At 53.6% G+C, this 19,251-nt stretch overlaps 2 protein-coding genes across 2 annotated transcripts; one reads left to right on the top strand and one right to left on the bottom strand.

Annotated features, from left to right (window-relative positions):
- Window positions 1-269: 269 nt before the first annotated feature.
- Window positions 270-9,249, top strand: GPAT2 (glycerol-3-phosphate acyltransferase 2, mitochondrial). The gene is made up of 21 exons (XM_090281781.1): window positions 270-383; window positions 514-627; window positions 1,294-1,367; window positions 1,756-1,860; window positions 2,063-2,191; window positions 3,561-3,660; window positions 4,034-4,167; window positions 4,471-4,570; window positions 4,659-4,868; window positions 5,185-5,304; window positions 5,470-5,552; window positions 5,862-5,980; window positions 6,700-6,770; window positions 6,851-7,109; window positions 7,190-7,338; window positions 7,470-7,547; window positions 7,937-8,068; window positions 8,152-8,272; window positions 8,368-8,433; window positions 8,639-8,694; window positions 9,015-9,249. The coding sequence occupies exons 1-21, from the start codon at window positions 321-323 to the stop codon at window positions 9,129-9,131; spliced, it is 2,400 nt and encodes a 799-aa protein (XP_090137907.1). The 5' UTR covers window positions 270-320; the 3' UTR covers window positions 9,132-9,249.
- A 199-nt stretch (window positions 9,250-9,448) lies between these two features.
- Window positions 9,449-18,997, bottom strand: LOC150006516 (oxaloacetate tautomerase FAHD2A, mitochondrial). The gene is made up of 8 exons (XM_090281780.1): window positions 18,836-18,997; window positions 15,411-15,661; window positions 14,092-14,308; window positions 11,314-11,373; window positions 10,965-11,127; window positions 10,000-10,108; window positions 9,824-9,911; window positions 9,449-9,683 (listed from the first exon to the last, which is right to left on the bottom strand). Exons 2-8 carry the CDS (start codon window positions 15,653-15,655, stop codon window positions 9,621-9,623), a joined length of 945 nt encoding a protein of 314 aa, XP_090137906.1. The 5' UTR covers window positions 15,656-15,661; window positions 18,836-18,997; the 3' UTR covers window positions 9,449-9,620.
- Window positions 18,998-19,251: the final 254 nt, after the last annotated feature.

Raw genomic sequence — 19,251 nt, 5'->3', positions numbered from 1 at the left:
TGATCTCCTTTATGTTAGCCCTCAGGTTGCTCCTGATCTGGACACTGAGACTTTTTGAGGACAGTTTGGTCCTTGGTGGGACCAGTTGGATATGGGCATGGCTTTGGTCTAAGCCAGCTTCCAGCCCAGTTTCTCACCACTGCTGGCCTGGATGTTGTCTGTCTGTCCCAGGGATGGGAATTTGGTGGTCACCACAGGAACCCCATGTTGTGGCCCAGACTCCAGCACCCCTTCCATCCTTCCATTTCTCCCCAGGTCCGATTCTTGTGGTGACAAGAAGAGAGGCAGAGGTGGCTGGTTCTCAGATCTTATAGGACCCCATGGACACCATGTTGGGAGCTAGACTCCAAACTCAGCAGAGGAGCAGCCAGAATGGCCAAGAGGTAGTATGGTCCCTTCTATTCCCAGAACACCCTCTGCCCTCCCACCTCCCCTCCTGAGCAGCTCATTCTTGGAGCCTCCCTCTGCCAAGGACCTTCAGTCTTCCCATCTCTCCCTGTGGCCACTTTCCAGACCAGCCTGTGGTCCTCAGGCTTGGGGATGAAGCTAGAGGCTGTCACACCGTTCCTGGGGAAATATCGCCCCTTTGTGGGTCGCTGCTGCCAGACCTGTACCCCTAAGAGCTGGGTGAGTAATGTAATGTAGGGGAGCTTTGGGGAGCTTGCTTGTGGGAGCCATAGCTTCCTTTATGTCCTTCCAGGTTTGGCCCTCCCTGCCCATGCCTTTGCCCTTGTCTTTCAGGGGGATAGAGGCACTGGTACTGGTTGCGTTGTTGGCCTGGGGCTGGGTCGCAGCCTAGGAGAGTTGGGTGGGGAAGTATAGAGGTGCCTGAGAAGATAGGGTATGGCCAGAGAGCTAGGATCTGAACATGCTTGCACAGTCTTGTTGTTCATTTTGAGGGACTCACCCACTCAGAGTCACCCAGCACTCAGCACTGGCTTGAGCTCTTCCTGTGTCCATGCCTCATGTGCTGGTACTGATGAGACCCATAGTTCTGGTGGAGATCCAGGCTACATGTACGTTCCCTGCGGTAGACGAGAGACCTCAGAGACTTTAATATGCTGCTCTCCAAGAGGGTGGTGCTGTACAGAATGCAGCCCTTCCGTTTTGACCACAGAACCCTGTTTCCTGCGTGAGCTTCAGGATCTTTTGGGAAATGCTGTGCTACAGTCCTGTCTTCTGGTAGGCACGATAGTCCATCAGGCAGAGACCACAAAGATAGAGCAGGGGCTTTCCTTTGCTGGTTTACAAAGGCCCCCCAAAGTCATGCTATCCCTTTACCTTCTTGGGTAGGAGTCCCTCTTCCACAGAAGCATAATGGATCTGGGCTTCTGCAATGTGATCCTGGTAAAGGAGGAGAACACCAGGTAGTCAAAGCCAGGGGTGAGAGCAGGGCCCTGAGGTGTGGGGCTGCTAGGACCCTGCTTTGTGGTGTCAGTTTCTTCCTCTAATGGGAAAGAAGTCCCCTGTCCTTTGCTCCACACCCACAGGCAGGAGGGGCAGGGAAGTGCAGAAACTCTCCTGTAGTTCCTTCTGTTAGCATTTACGGGCTGCCCATTGTGTGTCAGTACCCCACTCAGAGGGAGGGGGTGGGAATGGGGTAGGTGCTTCCTCATCCTGCTCTGTGATAAGCCAAGCTCAGGTGTTCCCAGGCCATGGGACTGGGAGGAAGGCCTCATGGACTACCCTCTGTGGGTCCTAGTGGGAGGCAGACCCTCTAAAAGATCTTGCCTCTACTTCTGGGGCTGTACTCAGGTTTCGGGGCTGGCTGGTTCGGAGGCTCTGCTATTTCTTGTGGTCCCTGGAGCAGCATATACCCCCCGGCTGGGATGAGCTACAGAAGGTCATGGAAAGCACTGGGTGAGGCAGGGATTGGGCTGGAGGCTCTAGGCAGGGGTGGTTGAGAGGGCTGGCTTCTAGAATGTTAGCTTTGCCTAGGTCCCTACCTTACAAATGGAGGGTAAAGACGAATCTGTTCCCTGGGGAGGTGGTGTGGCTGAGGGAAGTGACCTGAGAAACCTTACGCCTGCCCCAGCCTGACACCACTCCCCTCACACTATAGTGTACAGAATGCCATCTCAGGAAGGGCCCCAGGAGGGGCTGCTGAAGGCCAGGTGCCTGGCCTTGTGAAGAAAGAGGTACAGCGCATCCTGGGCCACATCCAGGCCCCGCCCCGCCCCTTCCTGATCAGGTAACCTTGTGCTACGGGACACTTGTCCCTAGAGCCTTCGCCCTTCTGGAGGGTGTTGACTGGGCTTGAGGGAGGACCAGACTCCACCCACTGGGGAGCCAGATGGTGTATTTACCAGAAGTCCTGAGGGAGCCCCTGACCTGGACACTGAGACCTTTCTGAGGACAGCTGGCTCCTTGGTGGGACCAGCTGGAAATAGGATGGGGCTTTGATCTGAGCCAGCCCCCAGCTTCCAGCCCAGTTTCTCACCACTGCTGGCCTGGGGCTGGGAATTTTGGGGTCATACCAGGAACCCCTGGTTGTGGCCCAGACTCCAGTACCGCCCTCCATCTTTTCACCCCTCTGCAGGTCAGATTCCTGTGGAGAGAGGGAGAGAGGCAGTGGTGACTGGTTCCCTGATCTTATAGGCCCCCATGCTCCCTCCTGCACCCATCCTGCTGTTACCACCTGCTCCCTCTCATATTCATCTGCACAGTCTGAGCTCCTTTTAGATGCAGGCGCTATTCCAGGGGAATGAAGGGGTGTGCAGGTCAGAGTAAACAGAAATACACATGGCTGCAAACACAAATAGGGCTGGGACTAAGAGTACCTGGAGGAGAGGAGGAGACTTGTAAGATAGGGATGAAAGGGGGAAAGGAACCAGCCTTGGGGGAAGGAGTGCAAGGATGGGCAGTCCCACTAGAGCGAATAGCATGAGTTATGGCCACAGGAAAGGGCGAGGTTTGTTCATGAAGCTGAGGTGGCTGGAAGCTGGCCAGTGAACTGGTGGAGATAAAATGAGAGGCAGAAGGGACCAGATACACAGGACTATACAGGTTTGGATTTTGATGTCTAAGCGCCCCTGTAAGCCTTACCGGCTGTCAGCCAATGCCCAGTCTTGTGCTGTCAGATGAGGGCATGCTGCTTGTCCACCACATCATCACACTACCTGCATCTATGCTTCTGCTCTCACTTAAATTGTCCCCTTCAATTGTCCTCTTTCCTTCTTGTATTACAAAATCCTCCCTCCTTATTTCACCTTTCTCAGCAGTTTGCAAAGAGCAAGCCAGGTTATGCCTGGAGAGAGTCTTAATCCTGTGATCTCCTTTGGGGAAGGGCGATGTTCTGAAAGCGATGTGAAGCAGCTGTACCAGCAGGTCTTCCTGGGGACGTATCAGCTTCTCACAGGCATGGGCTCTAGTGTCAGGCCTGCCTGCCAGTCCTAGTACTTCTTAGCTTTCTCTTCTACTCAACAGTTTCTGTACCCTCTCTGAGCCTCACTTTGCTCTTCTGCATAATAGGGACAATACTGGAGGCCCTCTGAGATGCTGGGGGCCTTGCCTTGGGGGCAGTGCCTGCCACACCTCATGTGGCTCCTTCTGCTCTCCAGGCTGTTCAGCTGGGTGGTGCTGCGGTTCCTGAACTGCTTCTTCCTGAATGTGCAGCTCCACAAGGGCCACATGAAGATGGTCTGCCAGGCTGCCCAGGGGGTAAGACTGCCCTCCAATGGGATGGGATGGCAGGACAGAGCTAGGCCAAGCCCTTAGTCAGGCCTAGCCCCATGCTCTGGTGGGAAAACTCCACTGCTTTTTGGTGACCTCTTCATGCCTCACAGCTCTGCTCCAACAGGGCTTCCCCTAACATTTTTTCATCATGGTCTTAACAACCATTGCATCAGTGCGTTTCCTTAAAAGTTGTCAACAGAACTTCTCTCCTTTTGGGAAATGTGCTCCAAGGAAGAACTGCACAGCTGAACCCTTCGTCCCTCTGTGGCTGCCCTGGGTCTGGAGGCTCAGGGTTTCAGCTCCCTGCATCTTCCGGGTGGAGATGGGCTGGCACTTCCCTCTGGCTTTCCCCAAGCAGGGCTCGCCGCTCGTCTTCCTCTCTACCCACAAGTCACTCCTGGACGGGATCTTGCTGCCCTTTGTGCTGCTCTCCCAGGGCCTGGGCGTGCTCCGGGTGGCTTGGGACCCCTGTGCCTGCTCCCCCACCCTCAGGTAAAAGCTGTGTGCCCCTAGACATACGTGGCAGTGCCCAGGCTGGGGTAGGGGTATGTGGGGGTGTGCTGGCAACAGCTCCCCACAGGCCCTCTTCCTGGCCTCGTAGCGCCCAACCTTCCACCAATTCAGCCTGTGAGCTCAGATGGTCAACTGTGGCTTCTGGGGCCATGCCTGGCCACAGCATGTTCAGGCAGAACCCAGGCTGGCCCTCAGTGGACCAAGGCTCTCACTAACTTCCTGCTTGGTCCCATCTCCTGAGCCTCTTCCCTTATCAGGTTCTGTCTGCCCTATGCCCCACAGAGCTCTGCTGAGGAAGCTTGGGGGGCTTTTCCTGCCGCTAGAGGCCAACCTCTCCCTGGACAGCTCCGAGGGGGTTCTTGCAAGGGCTGTGGTCCACGCGGTGAGTACCCCCAGTGGTGTTTCTTTGGGGTCAGGCCAGCTCTGGCCTTGATGCCTGCTTCTGCCACTACCTCCCCACCCCCTTCCAGGTTGTGGAACAGCTGCTGGCCAGCAGGCAGCCCCTGCTCATCTTCCTGGAAGAGCCCCCTGGGACCCAGGGCCCTTGGCTATCAGCCCTGGGCCAGGCCTGGCTGGGACTGGTGGTACAGGTGGTCCAGATGGGCGTTGTCCCAGATGCTATGCTGGTGCCAGTGGCCATCACCTATGACCTGGTTCCAGATGCACGTGATGCACACCATGTGAGACCCTCCTGCCCTGTGGGACCCCAAGTGGACACCATCTCCAGAGAAGAGGCACAACATATTGTGTCCTATGGCTGAGTGCCCCTCAGGGCTAGGGGCAGGGGGTGCAAAGGAATTATACCCCTACAGTCATCCTGTGGCACTGTCATACTATTTCATCCTCAAAAGACCCACTAGGGAGGGATTTCTCCTGTTTCATGGGTGAGAAAATGAGCTTGGAGAGGTCATGGTCATGTACCAGTTTGCAAGATCATGTTGAGTAGAGGGCAGTGCTCCAGGCAAGCCAGCTCCCTCAGCCCCTTCCTCCCTGCAGGCCACGGCCCCCCTGGGACTGCGGACCGTAGCTCTGGCTGCCCTGCGGAGTCTGGGAGGCTGGCGCCGCAGCCCTCGAACCTGCATTCGTGTGCACCTGTCCCAGCCCTTCTCTCTGCAGGTATGGAGTCTGTTGGGCAAAGCTGTGAGGACATGAAGTCTGTTCTGGGGCTTCTGGCAGCCTTGCCCTCAGAGCCACTGCAGGGATAGCCTCACCTACCTCATTGGGCTGTGTGCAGGTTTCTTGGTAGGCAAGCAGGCAACCTGAGAACTTTGTCTTGGGCAGGAATACACTGTCAATGCCAGAAGCTGTTGGGGCAGCAGGCAGACCCTGGAGCAGCTGCTGCAGCCCATCGTGCTGGGCCACAGGTAGGGGCAGGGGAGGGTGTGGGTCTCCAGGGCACAGCAAGTGGTCTTTCAGCACATACCCACAGACATCCCCAGCTCCGGCCTCCCTCACCAGATACAGTGCCTCATCTAGAACAGTGCCTGGGACCCCTCCTTGCCTGTAATCTGAGTGTGGGAAGTGGCAGAGGCTGAAAGGGGCTGGGGTTACAGGACCATCCCTGCTCTGGAGCCTGCCTGGCCTGGGGAAACACCCTCTTTTGCGAAACCTCTAGACTTCCCCAAGACTGTCTAGATTGGCTCCCCTCATCTTGTGATCTGTCTCTGTACCAGTACTGTCATCCCAGACACTGAGAAGGAGCAGGAGTGGACCCCAGTAACTGGGCTCCTTCTGGCCCTCAAGGAAGAGGATCAGCTACTGGTCAGGAGGCTGAGCCGTCACATCCGGAATGGTGAGGGAGACTAGGTTTGGGCCTTTGGAGAGGGTCCTGAGCTGCTCCCTCTCTCTGGGTCAGTGGATTGTCAGAGCACTCCATCCCAAGTAGGTCTCTGCACCTGACCCTCCAGCCTGTGTGGCCCACTTGTAATAGTGAGGAGGAACGTGGCAACCAGGGAGAACACAAGGGAGCCCCTAATGAGTACACACAGATGGCTGCCTGGGCCACAGAGGGTGGGGAGTACAAAGGACAGATACCTGGATCTAGGCCACCTACCCAAGGTCACCCAGGCCCTGCCTTGGCTCCCCACTTCACCTTTCTGAGCCTGGTCTCTGAACTGTAAATGGGGTGACATTGACTCAATGGAATAATGCCTGTGAGGGACTTAACACAGTACATGTCTCAGAGGGGACTTTGAACAGAATGATCATTACAACTGTCTTCTCAGGCACCCCTCTGTGGCACAGACCGCGGGTTGGCGGGTAGACCTATGAGGCAGGGAACGTCCCTGAGTTCCCTGTCTGACTCAGCATCTGTTTGATAAATGCCAGTTCTCCACTGGGGAGGGTGACCCCCAAGGACCAGGCAGGCCTGCTCTCCTCTTCCCTGGGGTGGAGTTTTGGGGAGGAATTCCAAAGAGGCAGGGGAGGACTGTCCTTGGCCTAAACACTGGGTGACGGAACTGGCTGCTTGGCCATGTGGCCCCTGACCAACATCCCCAATCCCGGCTGCAGCCAGTGTGGCGAACTCTGCGGTGATGAGCACAGCCATCATGGCGACACTGCTGCTGTTTAAGCACCGAAAGGTAGGCTCAGTGTGGCAGGGGCAGGAGAGGCTGAGGGAATGGTGTGGCCCTGCTGCTCAGTGCTGGCACCACCCACCTAGGGGGTGTTCCTGTCTAAGCTCCTGGGAGAGTTTGCCTGGCTGACAGAGGAAATGCTGCTGCGTGGCTTTGACGTGGGCTTCTCAGGTCAGCTGCGATGCCTGGTACAGCACACGCTGAAACTGCTGCAGGCACATGTGGCTCTGCTGCGCATTCACCAGGGGGACTTGCTGGTGGTACTTCGACCCAGCCCAAGCCTCATGCACTTGGCGCGCCTGAGCTCCGAGCTGCTGCCTGTCTTCCTGAGTGAGGCCGTGGGCGGTGAGTCCTGAGGGGTTCAGAGGTGGGTGAGGTGTCAGGTTAGGGGATGGCTTCCTAGCTTATAGTGGCTTCCTCCCCAGCCTGCGCAGTTCGGGCCCTGCTGGCAGGCAGAGTGCCGCCAGAGGGCCCCTGGGAGCTGCAGGGCATCGAGCTGCTGAGCCAAACAGAGCTGTACCACCAGGTCCTGCTGCTGCTGCACTTGCTGCCACAGGACCTCTTACTGCTGCAGGTCAGGCCTCCCACTGGCCCCCTCAGACCTGGGTGCCCTTTGGTTGTAGGAGGGGCTGTGCCTGCCCTGCCCCTAAGACCCCTGCCCACTGCCTGGCTCCCCTGAGGCCACATAGAGATCTTTCTCCTCAGCCCTGCCAGTCTTCCTACAGCTACTGTCAGGAGGTGCTGGACTGTCTCATCCAGTATGGGCTCCTGGTTGCTGAAGAGGTAGGTAGAGCTGCTGGAGACAGAGCCCCTGGCCAAGCAAACAGGGAAGCCTGGGTCCTGCCTTAGCAACTCTGTGCCTTGGGATTTGTTTGTCTGCCAGCTCTGGGCCCATGTGTGTCCGTCATGACAGGACTGCACAATTGTACCTCTGAGGTTCTCTGCACACCTCCTGCCCCCCACATTCCTTGTCCACAGGGCTGTGGCCCTTGAGGATGGGTGCCTCCTTCCTCTCACCCTACAAGCTGGCTCAGCAGGTCTCATGTGGGCTCCCTAGGTCTGCTTTTACTGGTTGTACCTCCATGGGCTTGGTCTGCCATGTATCTGATCTGGGGGGCTCAGGGCTGAACCTTGGTCAGCCTGACAGAGACTAATGACTCCTCTGGCCCCAGACCCCAGGCTCCCAGCAGGCCTGTGACACCGGACGACGGCGTTTTAGTGCCAAGCTGTTGTGGAAACCGAGTGGGGACTTCACTGATAGTGACAGTGACGACTTCGAGGAGACTGAGGGCCGGCAATTCAGGGTGCGTTGGGAGAAGCCAACGGGGAAGGGAACAATAGGGAGATGGTGGGAGCTGCTCTCACCTCCTGGCCTATTTCCCTCCAGCTCAGTCAACAGTCTCGCTGCCCTGACTTTTTCCTCTTCCTGTGCCGCCTGCTCAGCCCACTGCTCAAGGCCTTTGCACAGGCTGCCACCTTCCTCCACCAGGGCCAGCTGCCCGACACAGGTGAGGCCCACACTCCCCTGGCTGCCCTCAGAGGGGCTGAGAGCTCAGGGCAGGGCCATGCCTGTTCTGGGCCTCAAATCTCCTCTGCTTCACAGAGTCAGGCTACGTGGAGCAGCTGTTCCAGTTCTTGCAGGCCACTGCCCAGGAGGAGGGGTGCTTCGGTGAGTCCCAAGAAGCCAGGTGGCACCCAGGAGGCAGGGGCTTGCTGGTAGTTGCTGCCCTCTGCTGGGCAGTGCCAGCCCCACTCCAGGAAGGAGAGCTGAAGAGTAGAGGTCCATGGGCTGCTGCCTTCTTTCAGCAAGAGGAAGAGAAGCTTGTGCCAGTGGCTGCCTGCACCCACTGCAGCTTCACTTCTTTCTCCTTCAGAGTGTGTGGACCCAAGTCTTGCCATCAGGGCTGTCTGGACCTTCAGAGATTTGGGGGTGAGAGGCCAGTTTCATCCTCCTCCTACCCCTCTGCTTTCACCCTGACAGAACTGCTCAGGGAAGCCCACCTGTGCCCACCCCGGGTTTTCCCCATGTCTCCCAAGAACAGGTGTGGTGACAGGAGTTGGAGAAGATGGGTAGGTTTTCATGCCCCTCTTGGTCTCCTGAACCACTGCGTCATTCTGCTCCCAGGTGGGGTGGGGTACTGGGGATGGTTTGAGAGGCAGCACTGCTCAAACCCTGAGGCCTAAGGAGCCAGAGGTCTCACTGCAGGTTTTCCCCGCGGTGAGTGCTCACAGCCCTTCTCCCTGGCACAGGTGCTGCAGCAGACACCCAGCCCTGCAGGCCCCATGCTCCACCTGTCCCCTACCTTCACCAGCTGGGAAAATCAGGAAAAGCTGGAACAGTTCATCCGGCAATTCATCTGTGGCTAGAATTGTGGGGTAGAGCCTGTGCTGAGGCTCCGCAGCCAGCCGAGCCCTGAAGCCAGAAGTTGAAGCTAGAAGCCAAAGCCTGTTTGAAACCCTTGGTTGGCCAATAAAATTGTTGAGATTTGATTGTCTTTTACCGTCTCTTGCACTCTCCATCCTTTGGTGTGGTTAAATGAGGGGACTAGCCTGGACAAGTCCTCTTTCCAAGCCCAGCAGTGTCTTTTGATGTGTGTACATAGTGTCTGCTCTCCTTCCCCACTCCGTGACGATACCCTATCTTGCTCCCTGAAACAAACTTAAAAGTCAGGCAGAAGCCAAGCTGCTGCTTTAGCCTGAGAAGTTTATTGAAGAGGAGAGTCCCACTTCCTCCTCCTCTACCTAAATGTGGAGCCTTGAGGGGGCTGGAACTGGGCCTCACCCTGGACAGGGCTGAGTGGGAATGGAGGCCTCACCTCTTGTCTTAAGTCCAGGGCCTGCGGCAGGAGCCATCCATTACACCACCTTGTTGATAATGACTCCCAATTCTTCAATCTCACACTGGACTTCATCGCCCTTCTGCAATGGAGTGGCCGCAGGTTGTCAGTCCTCAGTCTGACATACACATATATTCATACACAGGCCTGGATTTCTCGGGTCTGAGCCAAGCCTGCCAGGCCTCTGGGTCCTTCTCCCCTTCCTCCTTTTAGCCAACCTACCTTGAGAAAGACAGGAGGTTTCCTGAATACACCAACACCTGGAGGGGTCCCCGTCAGGATGATGTCCCCGGGGAAAAGAGTGACAAACCTGGGGCAAAAGGGCCAGGTGAGACCAGGGACGGAGGGCTCGGCTCTGCTGCAGGAGGCTGTGCAGGTCAGGGCTTCACCCCACTTACTGGGAGACCCATGCTATCAGCTCTTCTGTCTTAAACACCATCTGATTGGTGTTGCTGCTCTGGACCACTTCCCCATTCACCCGGCAGCAGATCTTTAAGTTATGTGGATCTGAAATGCAGAAACACCACCTTGGGGCTCCCCTCCAGGAAGAGGAAAGATGGCAGTTTTTTGCCTTAAAAAAAAAAAAAAAAAAAAGAAGACACCTATCCACAGCAAAGGCTGACAACTGCAGATATGGAGTCAACATCTGAAATACCGCAGAGGAACAGCATGAGTGGGCAGTGAACCTCCTGCACCTGACTCTTGACAGGGGTGGCTCACTAGGAAGTGTCCTGGCTAACCACACTTTTCACTTCCGTTTTACACACTCACAAATACACCCTCTTAGACAGCTGGAACACAATCTAACTTCACTGTTAACTGAACAAGGTGGCGTGAGGCTAAACCCTCCCCGACACACCTGCAACCTAAATGGCCATGCTCTGCCTTCTGCACCACCATCTGCCCTCCTGGCTCCCGGAGCCCTTGCCGGTAGCCAGTGCTGCCCTTGTCATAGTGGCTGGGCAAGATCGGTTGGTCCTCTCCATCTCCCTGACTGAGGAAAAGGAATGGGCTTTGTGACAGTCCCTGCGATGCTCAAGGGCCAGCTTTGCTTCCTTCCAACCTAGACTCTCCCAGATGGTGGCAGCTAGAGGAAGCCAACAACCTATCCTGGGGAGCACTGTTCTCTATAATTCACTTGATGAATGCAGATTTACCACCTGTGTGACTATGGTCTTCTAGGGGGTGAGGGGATGTGCTAGCAGCCCAGTTGAGACTTGCTCTCTAAGGACTCAGTGAAAGGCAGCTGGGGCGGAGGCTCCACATTGAGCCATCCCCACAGTCCCACTTCCTGAGTGCTATCTCTTTGCTCTGACATATCTGAGCAGAGCAAGAAGAGTCATGGGGGCTGTCAGAGACTTACCTGCTACACTGTCCTTAGTCACCAAGGCAGGGCCCAGGGGGCAGAAGGTGTCAAAGGTTTTTCCCAGCAGCCACTGCTTTCCATTGCGTCCCATTTGCCAGTCACGAGCGCTTACGTCATGTGCCACAGTGAAGCCAGCCACACAAGCCATGGCATCTGTGGCCTAGGGGGGCAGGGGATTTGGCCAGATAGGAGGTTACATCACAGTGACACCAACCCCTATAACAAAGCCTTTATCCCATACTTGTAGCCAGAGCTCACCAAAGGTGCTAGGTGAGGGACAAGGCAGGTGCCATGGCTAACCACTTTCCAAGGCCAGGGACAGTGGGTACCACCCTTTCAACCTCACCTTGATGTGCTTGCCTTTTTTCCCAATGACCACGGCCAGCTCCACTTCCCAGTCCACCGCCTATAAAGTGGGAAAGGAGCAGTAAACCACATGGCCCTGGGGCCTGTTTGGTGCTGAGGGGCTGCATGCTATGTCTTCAGGGCCTGGGCCTCTAACAGTGGGGTCAGTTGCTGGCCCACAGTCATAATCAAAATGAACCAGAGTGGAGGGTGAAGTGTGACCTGTAGATCCGTAAACCTCAGGCAATGGCAGGCAACACCACTGGATGCAGGCACAGTTCCCATGGTGACTGAAGGATCAACACTGGTGTGTGTTAGAGGGTATTTTTCAGATGTCCAGCCAGTAGGGTAATTAGCTGAACTTGGGTCCCGGACTCAGGATCCCCGTGGTTGCATGCTCCAACCAAGCAGAACAGGGAACTTAACCTAACTGTTATTCCTTTGAGCAGTGAATTGTTCTTTGAGCAAAGACTTGGGGAATAGCAGTGACCTATTCCTTTGAGCAATGACCTGGGGAATAGTGGAAAATTTTTGTCTATACAAGCTGTATTTCTGTCCAAGTTCCTGCACCTGCAGGAACAAGAATGCACCTGAAATGCTTTATAAACCCCCCAATCCCTAAGGTCGGGGCTGTTCACCTAAGTCCGGCCTGTGGACGGGTGGGCAGTTGCTGGCCAGCTAATAAAGGCTCTTTAAATTCTAATTTGGTTGTCTCTGACCGTTTGGTTCTCGCACTTGCTCCACAACAGTGTGGGGACTGAATTTAAAACTCACTCTTGATACTTCCAAAAAACAACGGATACCAAGTGATAATAGCTAACCCTACCATGCGCCAGGCACCATTCTAGCGCTTTAATGTATTAACTCACTTAAGTGTCAAAAAGATCAACACACCAAAATAAATGTGGGCAAAAGGCTTGAATAAACAGTTCACCAAAAAATACACTGGGCCACAGAAAATGAAAACACACTCAGCCTTAAAGTGCTACAAAACAGATACAACCTAACCCTTCAAACTGGCTGCTCTTTTGAATGATCCAGAACTGCTATAAACACACCTGACACTGACCTTGGTCTCTAGTATCACTCCCCACTAGAAAGAATCAGGTTCATTCAAGGAAAGGACTCATTCCAGGTGCAACACAGTACAAGATAAGCCTGTGCTACCTTGGAGAGTAAGCAAGAAAGTGTTCAAAAAGTGTCGAGGGTGGGGGCCAACTTGAAGCCCCCCACTGGCCAAGCTGAGATCATTTGCATATCAGAAAGACTATAAATGATGGATTGCAACATGTTGGATAAAAATAAAAATCAAGAATTCACAGTGATAGCAAAGTAATGGAGTTAAAAAAAAAAAAAGCAGATTTTGTTCACAAAATGCCTGCTAATAAATAGGAGGCACAATAGAAAAATCACATTTTTCTAACCCCCAGTGCAATAACAGAGTCCCATGGTCTCAAACAACTTCAGATTGGTCGTTACCAGAGAACAGCACCTTCCCAATGGAGACATCTAGTGAATAGCGAGTAAACCAAATGATCAAACTCGAGGCAGCTGACAGGAGCCTCCCAGTGGGATGCAGTGTGAAGATACAAAATCTGTGTTATATAGAATGAATGTCTGTGTCCCTCCAAATTCCTATGTTGAAACCTATCCCTCAATGTGATGGTATCAGGAGGTAGACCCTTTGGGAGGTGATTGACATGAGGGCAGACCCCATGAATAGGATGAGTGCCCTTATAAAAGACCCCAGAAAGCTCCCTGGACCCTTCCACCACATGCAAACAGGGAAAGACATCATCTAGGAACCAGGAAGTGGTCTTTCCAGGCACCAAATTTATCAGCACCTTGATCTTGCACTTCCAACCTCCAGAACTGTGGAAAATAAATGTCTGCCATTGATAAGCCAGCCAGTCTATTTTGTTATAGCAGCCCAAGTGGACTGAGACACCTGTGTGGAACACTTGGCGAAATGTTTAATCTGAATCTAATCATGAGGACACAACCAGGCAAATCCAGACTGTGGGAGATGCTATGAGACAACTTGCCTGGGCTCTTCAAATAGTGAGTGTCATGACATATAGAAAAGGGCAGCAGGCTGTTGGTCAGAGACCAGAAGTCAGCAAAGTGTAACCTATGGGTGATTCTAGCTCGCTGACTGTTTCTACAGATAAAGCTTTCCTGGAACACAGCCATGTTCATTCATGTATGTCAGCCATGGCTACTTTCGCACTACAGTGGCAAAGTTGAACTATTGCAACAGCCACCATCTGGCATTCCAAGTCTAATATTTACTAACTGGCCCTTTTTGAGAAAAAGCCAGTGGATCCCTGTGGATCTGTAGATTACAGGCTGTAAAGAGACATAACCAAATACAATGTGTGGCCTTGTTTGACCCTGGGTCAACAAACAACAAAACAGAACCCAAATTGGAAGTCATCTCCCAGTTGGACTATATATTAGAGACTATTCATGTTGATTTGCTTGGTTGTGATAATGGTATTATGATCATGCAGGACATTGTTCTTATTCTTTGAAGGGGCATGCTGAATTTTATAACTATCTACAGTGAAGGTATATTACTTTTGTAATTCAAATGGGAATAAATAGAAAGTCTTCTCTTCTATTAATTATTTTTCCTGAGGCCAATCTTATTACTGTAAAATCCCCTGCGGCTTCTGTTTAACGCACTACTAAACAACAGGTGGCTCCTATAAGCTGAATGCTGCGCACCCTTGTGATGGGCCCCAGTGACTCAAGAGGGCAATGGGAAGGCACCGACCTGGCTCTCAGGTGGGAGGATGATCTCAGCGTAGGGCCCCACGATGGCGCTGGCAAACTTGCTGAAGATGATGGGCTCCTTTGGCACAGGCACGTTCTGTTCCTTGCAGTGGTCCGCGTAATTCATGCCCACACATACCACCTTGTCTGGCCGTGTGACTGGAGCCAGGAAGGTTACCTCTGATCGTGGAAGGACTGGCAACTGGGCAGCCAAGGCTCTGCAGAGACCAGAGCAGGAGAGAGGGGCTGGTTGGGAGCCGGCCGGCAGTCCTGGGGCACATTGGGTAGATCCTACAGCAGCTACAAGCTTTGCTGTTCAAAATATATTTTTTAGATCTATCAGCCATCCGAGTTAGTGTGAAAATCGAGGCTAGCTATTGTCCCTTAACACCAGAGCACTGTTTATTATTTGTCCAGTGCAGATTTCCTTTTCCCCATCAGGTAACACACCTGCATGTAAGGGAATTCAGAAGGGGCAGATAGGAGTAATTGGGAAGGTCCTTCTTCTACCCTTTCTCCTAGTCACCCTGCTCCAGCCTTGGAGACACACTGTGTCCTATGCAGCTCTTCACAGCTACTCTAGTCTTCTCATTTTATATGAATGATAGCACACTACATACACCCTATTTGAAATATATATATATTTTAAAGATCACACCATAACAATATATTATGGCTGTATATTACTGCACTGTAGACACACCCAAATCCCTGTTGAAGGATATAAAAGTAGGCTCCAATCTTTGGAGAACATGATGCTTAGGAAATATACTCTTTCCCACACTATGTGCTGTCCAACATTTGCCAGTTTAATAGGTACAAATGTATCTCAAAGTGGTCTTTACTGTTCAATACTTTTAGAACAGATGTCATATGGCTCTTGGCTTCAGAGAAGTCCCTATCTAATCTAGCCCAAACCCAAGAATCATCTTTAAGGAAACCTCTTTGCAGTCCTCTTTCCCCTAATAAGCCAAGAGTCCAATCAGTCCCCCAGCTTCCTAAGACACCACTTAGGACTGCAGGTCGCAGATCCCTCTGGCAAGCAGCAACTGTACCCCCAGGGAAGGCAGTGTGATGAAGTGGAGTTTTGTGGTCTTAGGATATCCCTCTCCCTGGGCCTCAGTTTTCCCCTCTATAAACTGAGGCTGCTGTCATATAAGATTTCTAAGGCTCTTCACTAAGAGAACGGAAGGCTGCGGCTACTATGCTCCCTTGCAAAAGAGCTGCCTGCAGGTCCCATTTCCCAGGGCAAGGAGGGGGTGGGAGGAGAGAAAAGGGAAACAGGGCAACTGCCATGGGGTGATGCTGCTGCTGATTTACCTTCTTGCCACTGAGAGAGTGGACTCTCCCTGCTCCAGGAACTCCACCATCGTCTTGGGCAGTGTGGGGTCAAAGGCGTTGAGGTTGATGAGCCCCCCACCGTTCCCTGACTCCAGGCCCAGGTGAGGTCCCATCAGGTGGGGTGCCTGGAACTGTACCAGTCTCATGTCTCTGGAGGGTTGAAAGGGCCACCGCTGAGCCTCCAGCAGAGCTCTGAGCAGCCTTTTTCTAAGAGGGAACAGCATCAGAGTCTATGGAGAAAAAAGCGGGTCACAGAGTACAGAGGGAGCTGGCAACCCTCAGCAGGATCCCAGAGCCTTGAGCTATAGCCCCAGGCCCTTTAAGTTCCTCTCAAGTTCCTAGTACACCACATGGAAGTGATCTGGATTTATAAGTTATTTCACAAGGTGATCTTTTTGCTCAATTCAGTGCACAAAATGAAACCTTTCTAGAGGAGCAACTACTTCATGTCAGGTCCCAAGCTAGGTGCCAGGGAGTCCTTCACCCAGTGCTTTCTGAAAGCGAACACCACCTGGCACCATTGTGGCACTGGGACAAACAGTGTAACTCAGACATGCTCAGCCCTGCCGTCTTGCTCACAAGGAAGACTGATGTTAACAACTGATGCCACAAGATTCAGCAACGGGACTTTTGCTTTGACAATCAAGGGTCCTGCAAGTGTGATCGAGGCAGTGTGATGAAGTAGAGTTCTGTGGCCTCTGGATAATCACCCTCCCTGGGCCTGTTTCCCCCTCTATAAACCAAGGCTGCTGTTGTGTAAGATTTCTAAGGCTCTTCACTAAGAGAACAGGTGAGAAGGAAGGCTGAGGCTACCCTGCTCCCTTGCAAAAGAGCTACCTGCTGGTTCTGTTTCCCATGACGGAGATTTGACTAGTTTCTTAAGGAAGTGATGCTAAGTTGGAGTGGGCTAAGAGAAGCAGGACTGGGAGTTAGATAAGAGTGGGGCACATCACAGGCAAATAAACACTGGGGAAACTGGCTTCACACCTACCACAAACACGTCTTTAAATGCCAGTTTGATCCTGTTACCTTCCTACTGAAAATGCTTTCTGCTGCTCACATTAACAAGCCATAATCCCTCTGTTCCACCTGCTAGGAGCAGCCCCCACCTATCTCCCCAGACAGTAAATATTTGTTTTTCCTGCTGCAGCACAGACTGCCTGAGGGAGGCTGCAGACAAAGGGCAGGGCCTAGGCCTGACATGAGCAGCTGTCCCTTCTCTGGGTTCTAGGGCCTCGCCTGTCTCTCTCTCTGTGGAGTCCACTGTGCCTGGCACACAGAGGCTCTCAGCTACTGGTCTCTGTTGAAACAGGGGCTTGGCTTTTCACTACTTGGGGAAGCTTGGTGATTGTCAAGCTCAGGAAGTGTGGCTGTGCCCTCCCTCTTCAAACCACCTAGAATTGGTACCAGCAGAGCTCAGACTTTATTTCAAGTTCCACTCAAAGACAAATAAATCCCTTTTTCTTGTTTTGTTCCTAACCTAAGTCTGGCCTCCAAACAGTCGCTCTTGTACCTGGTTCTTTTCTTTACAAAACAAGTCTTTATGCTCAGGCATGTGGAGGACTCCTGGTCCTCACCCCAATGAATCAGTCTCCCTTGTTCTACTAAAGATGCATTAGACTCAGGTAATGATCTAACCACTGTGCTGGCCGATGAGTCTGACCAGAAAAAACGGGGGCTTGAAGCCTCCTGCCCTCCTGTCTCACACAGGCCCATCCACACCACTGATAGTCTGTTCCAGCCAAAGCTTGTGTGCTCAGACACTCCACCCGCTAAAAGATATACAATAGTTAACCACTCCCACTGAATGCCAGGTCTCATTTAAGTGCTTTATCCAAAACATGATTTATATATATAATTGTGGAAGGTAGGTATTGTTAGTCTTATTTTACAGATGAAAAAACTAAGGCTTAGAGAAGTTAAGGGATTCTCCCATGTTCCCAAGGAGGGGAAAGAGCTGGGATTTGAATCCAAGCCCAGGGGTGTGTGGAAACAAGATAATCCAGCTTTAGCACACCTGCTACCTCCACCCCCTAGGGCACGTTAGCCTAGAAGGTTGTGGTGATGTTACAGAAACAGGGGAGTCCAAAAACAAACCCCAGAGTTTGCAGCTGGGAGATAGGGAAAAGGAAGCAGCTTTCAGGATGCCTTTGCATGCCTGGGGCTAGTGGCTGGAAACTTTGTTGCACAAAGATCCGCTTTGAAACGTCCAAGCCTCAGGAAGATGGGAGGGGTCTTGGACTGTGGGATGGTAAGGAAGCCTGCGTAGGGTTTTGTGAATGGTCAGAACTGTTTGTAACACCCACTGCCTCAGAGGAAGCAAGTAGCTGTGGACATTTCAGTGGGTGCGCTCCCTCCATGTGGCTTGGAGGAGGGGGTCTCCAGGCTGCTTTAAGAAGCTCTCGCCATGCGATTTTGAGGAGAGGAGATCCATGTGGTTTGCAGGAAGAAGACAGTTTACAAGGAGGCTGAGAATCCAGGCAGTTCTGCATTGAGAGCTGGAGGGCACCACAGCACAGAAAGGACCTCCCCAATCAGATTTGCGTGATTGGCAGCTGCTGGTAAAGCTGAACTGTGCCTAGGAAGTAGGGAAATGGTGTTTCTGACCTTCATAAGACTGGCCAGGTCTGGGAGGGGGAGGCAGGACTATGTGCAAATAAACAATTCTTTTTCTTTTCACTGAACTCTGGTATTGAGAGTTAGAATTCTGGTGGTGGGCAATCGGGCCCCTAACTAAACAGCCCGTGGGTTCTGTTTCAATCGGAGCAGGCCAGGGGTTCTGTTACAGTGAGAAGTAGGGGCCTCCAACGGGAGATCCTCTGTTCTCAGCCATGCTCAAGGAAACTTGGTCACCTGCTGGCTGCCGCCTCAGGGATAAGGCTGGTCAGGTCACCTGCTCTCCAAGATAACCCGAGGACACACTGACTGTGCCCTTCCCACGAACTGCACGTGGAGGTTCTTCCTCGGTCCTACCACAATCCCCTCGGGCAGCGCGCCCCGTTTTACAGGAGGCAGCACTCCGGCCTAAAGAGGAGCTGTCACCTGCCAAGGTACCAGCCAGAAAGCAGCCCCGCCGCTTCTGCGTTTATGACTCTGCAGCAGAACCCGAGCTCGATCCAACTCTGCCGAAGGGTCCTTAAGCAAAGATGCGGTGACGAGAGGCGGAAACAGCCCACAAGCACCGCAGCTTGGAGATGTGTGAGTACCGGGGACGGCGTCCCACGATCGGTCCACACGCACGGCACTCTGGGCCAGTCCCTCGGTTTCCCTACGTGCGTAGCTTGGTCCCCTGCATTCAGAGGGCGCTCTCGAGGGCCCGTCCGTGTGGTCCGAGGTCCAGCCCTGCCCTTGGCGGGGGGCCTCGCGTGGGGGGTTGCCCCTTGGCCGACCAGAACCCGACCTACCTAGACGCGGCGGCCGGTCTGCAGGCACCCCACGCTATCGGACAGGCTCGCGGGGCCGGGGTCTGGGGTTGGCGGGCGCCGAGAGGCTGGTGTCACGTCGCGACACAGCGACCTGCCCCGGGCACCACCGCTGCAGCGCGCGTGGGGGCTTCTCCAATAAGATGTCGGCAGAGGCGGCGCTCCCTGGTGACGCCCAGGACGACGGCCAATAACAGGCGCTGTGTCCTGTTCCGGAAGTCACGCATGGTGGGGGAGCCCAGCTCTGGAGGGCGAATGGTCTGCCAGGGGACCTTCAGGCCTACGTCCTGGACCCGCAGGAGCTAGTCCAGCAGCGCCCTGCGCTCACAGTGATCAGAGAGCGAGCGCTTCTTGTGGGTTTGCTCCCTGAGCGCGGCGCTCCCCTCCCCCTGCCGGGC

The sequence above is a fragment of the Furipterus horrens genome, unplaced genomic scaffold, assembly GCF_987537825.1.
Source record: "Furipterus horrens unplaced genomic scaffold, mFurHor1.1.pri manual_scaffold_6, whole genome shotgun sequence".
NCBI classification, from domain to species: Eukaryota; Metazoa; Chordata; class Mammalia; order Chiroptera; family Furipteridae; genus Furipterus; species Furipterus horrens.
This window is presented reverse-complemented; position numbering and strand designations above follow the sequence as displayed.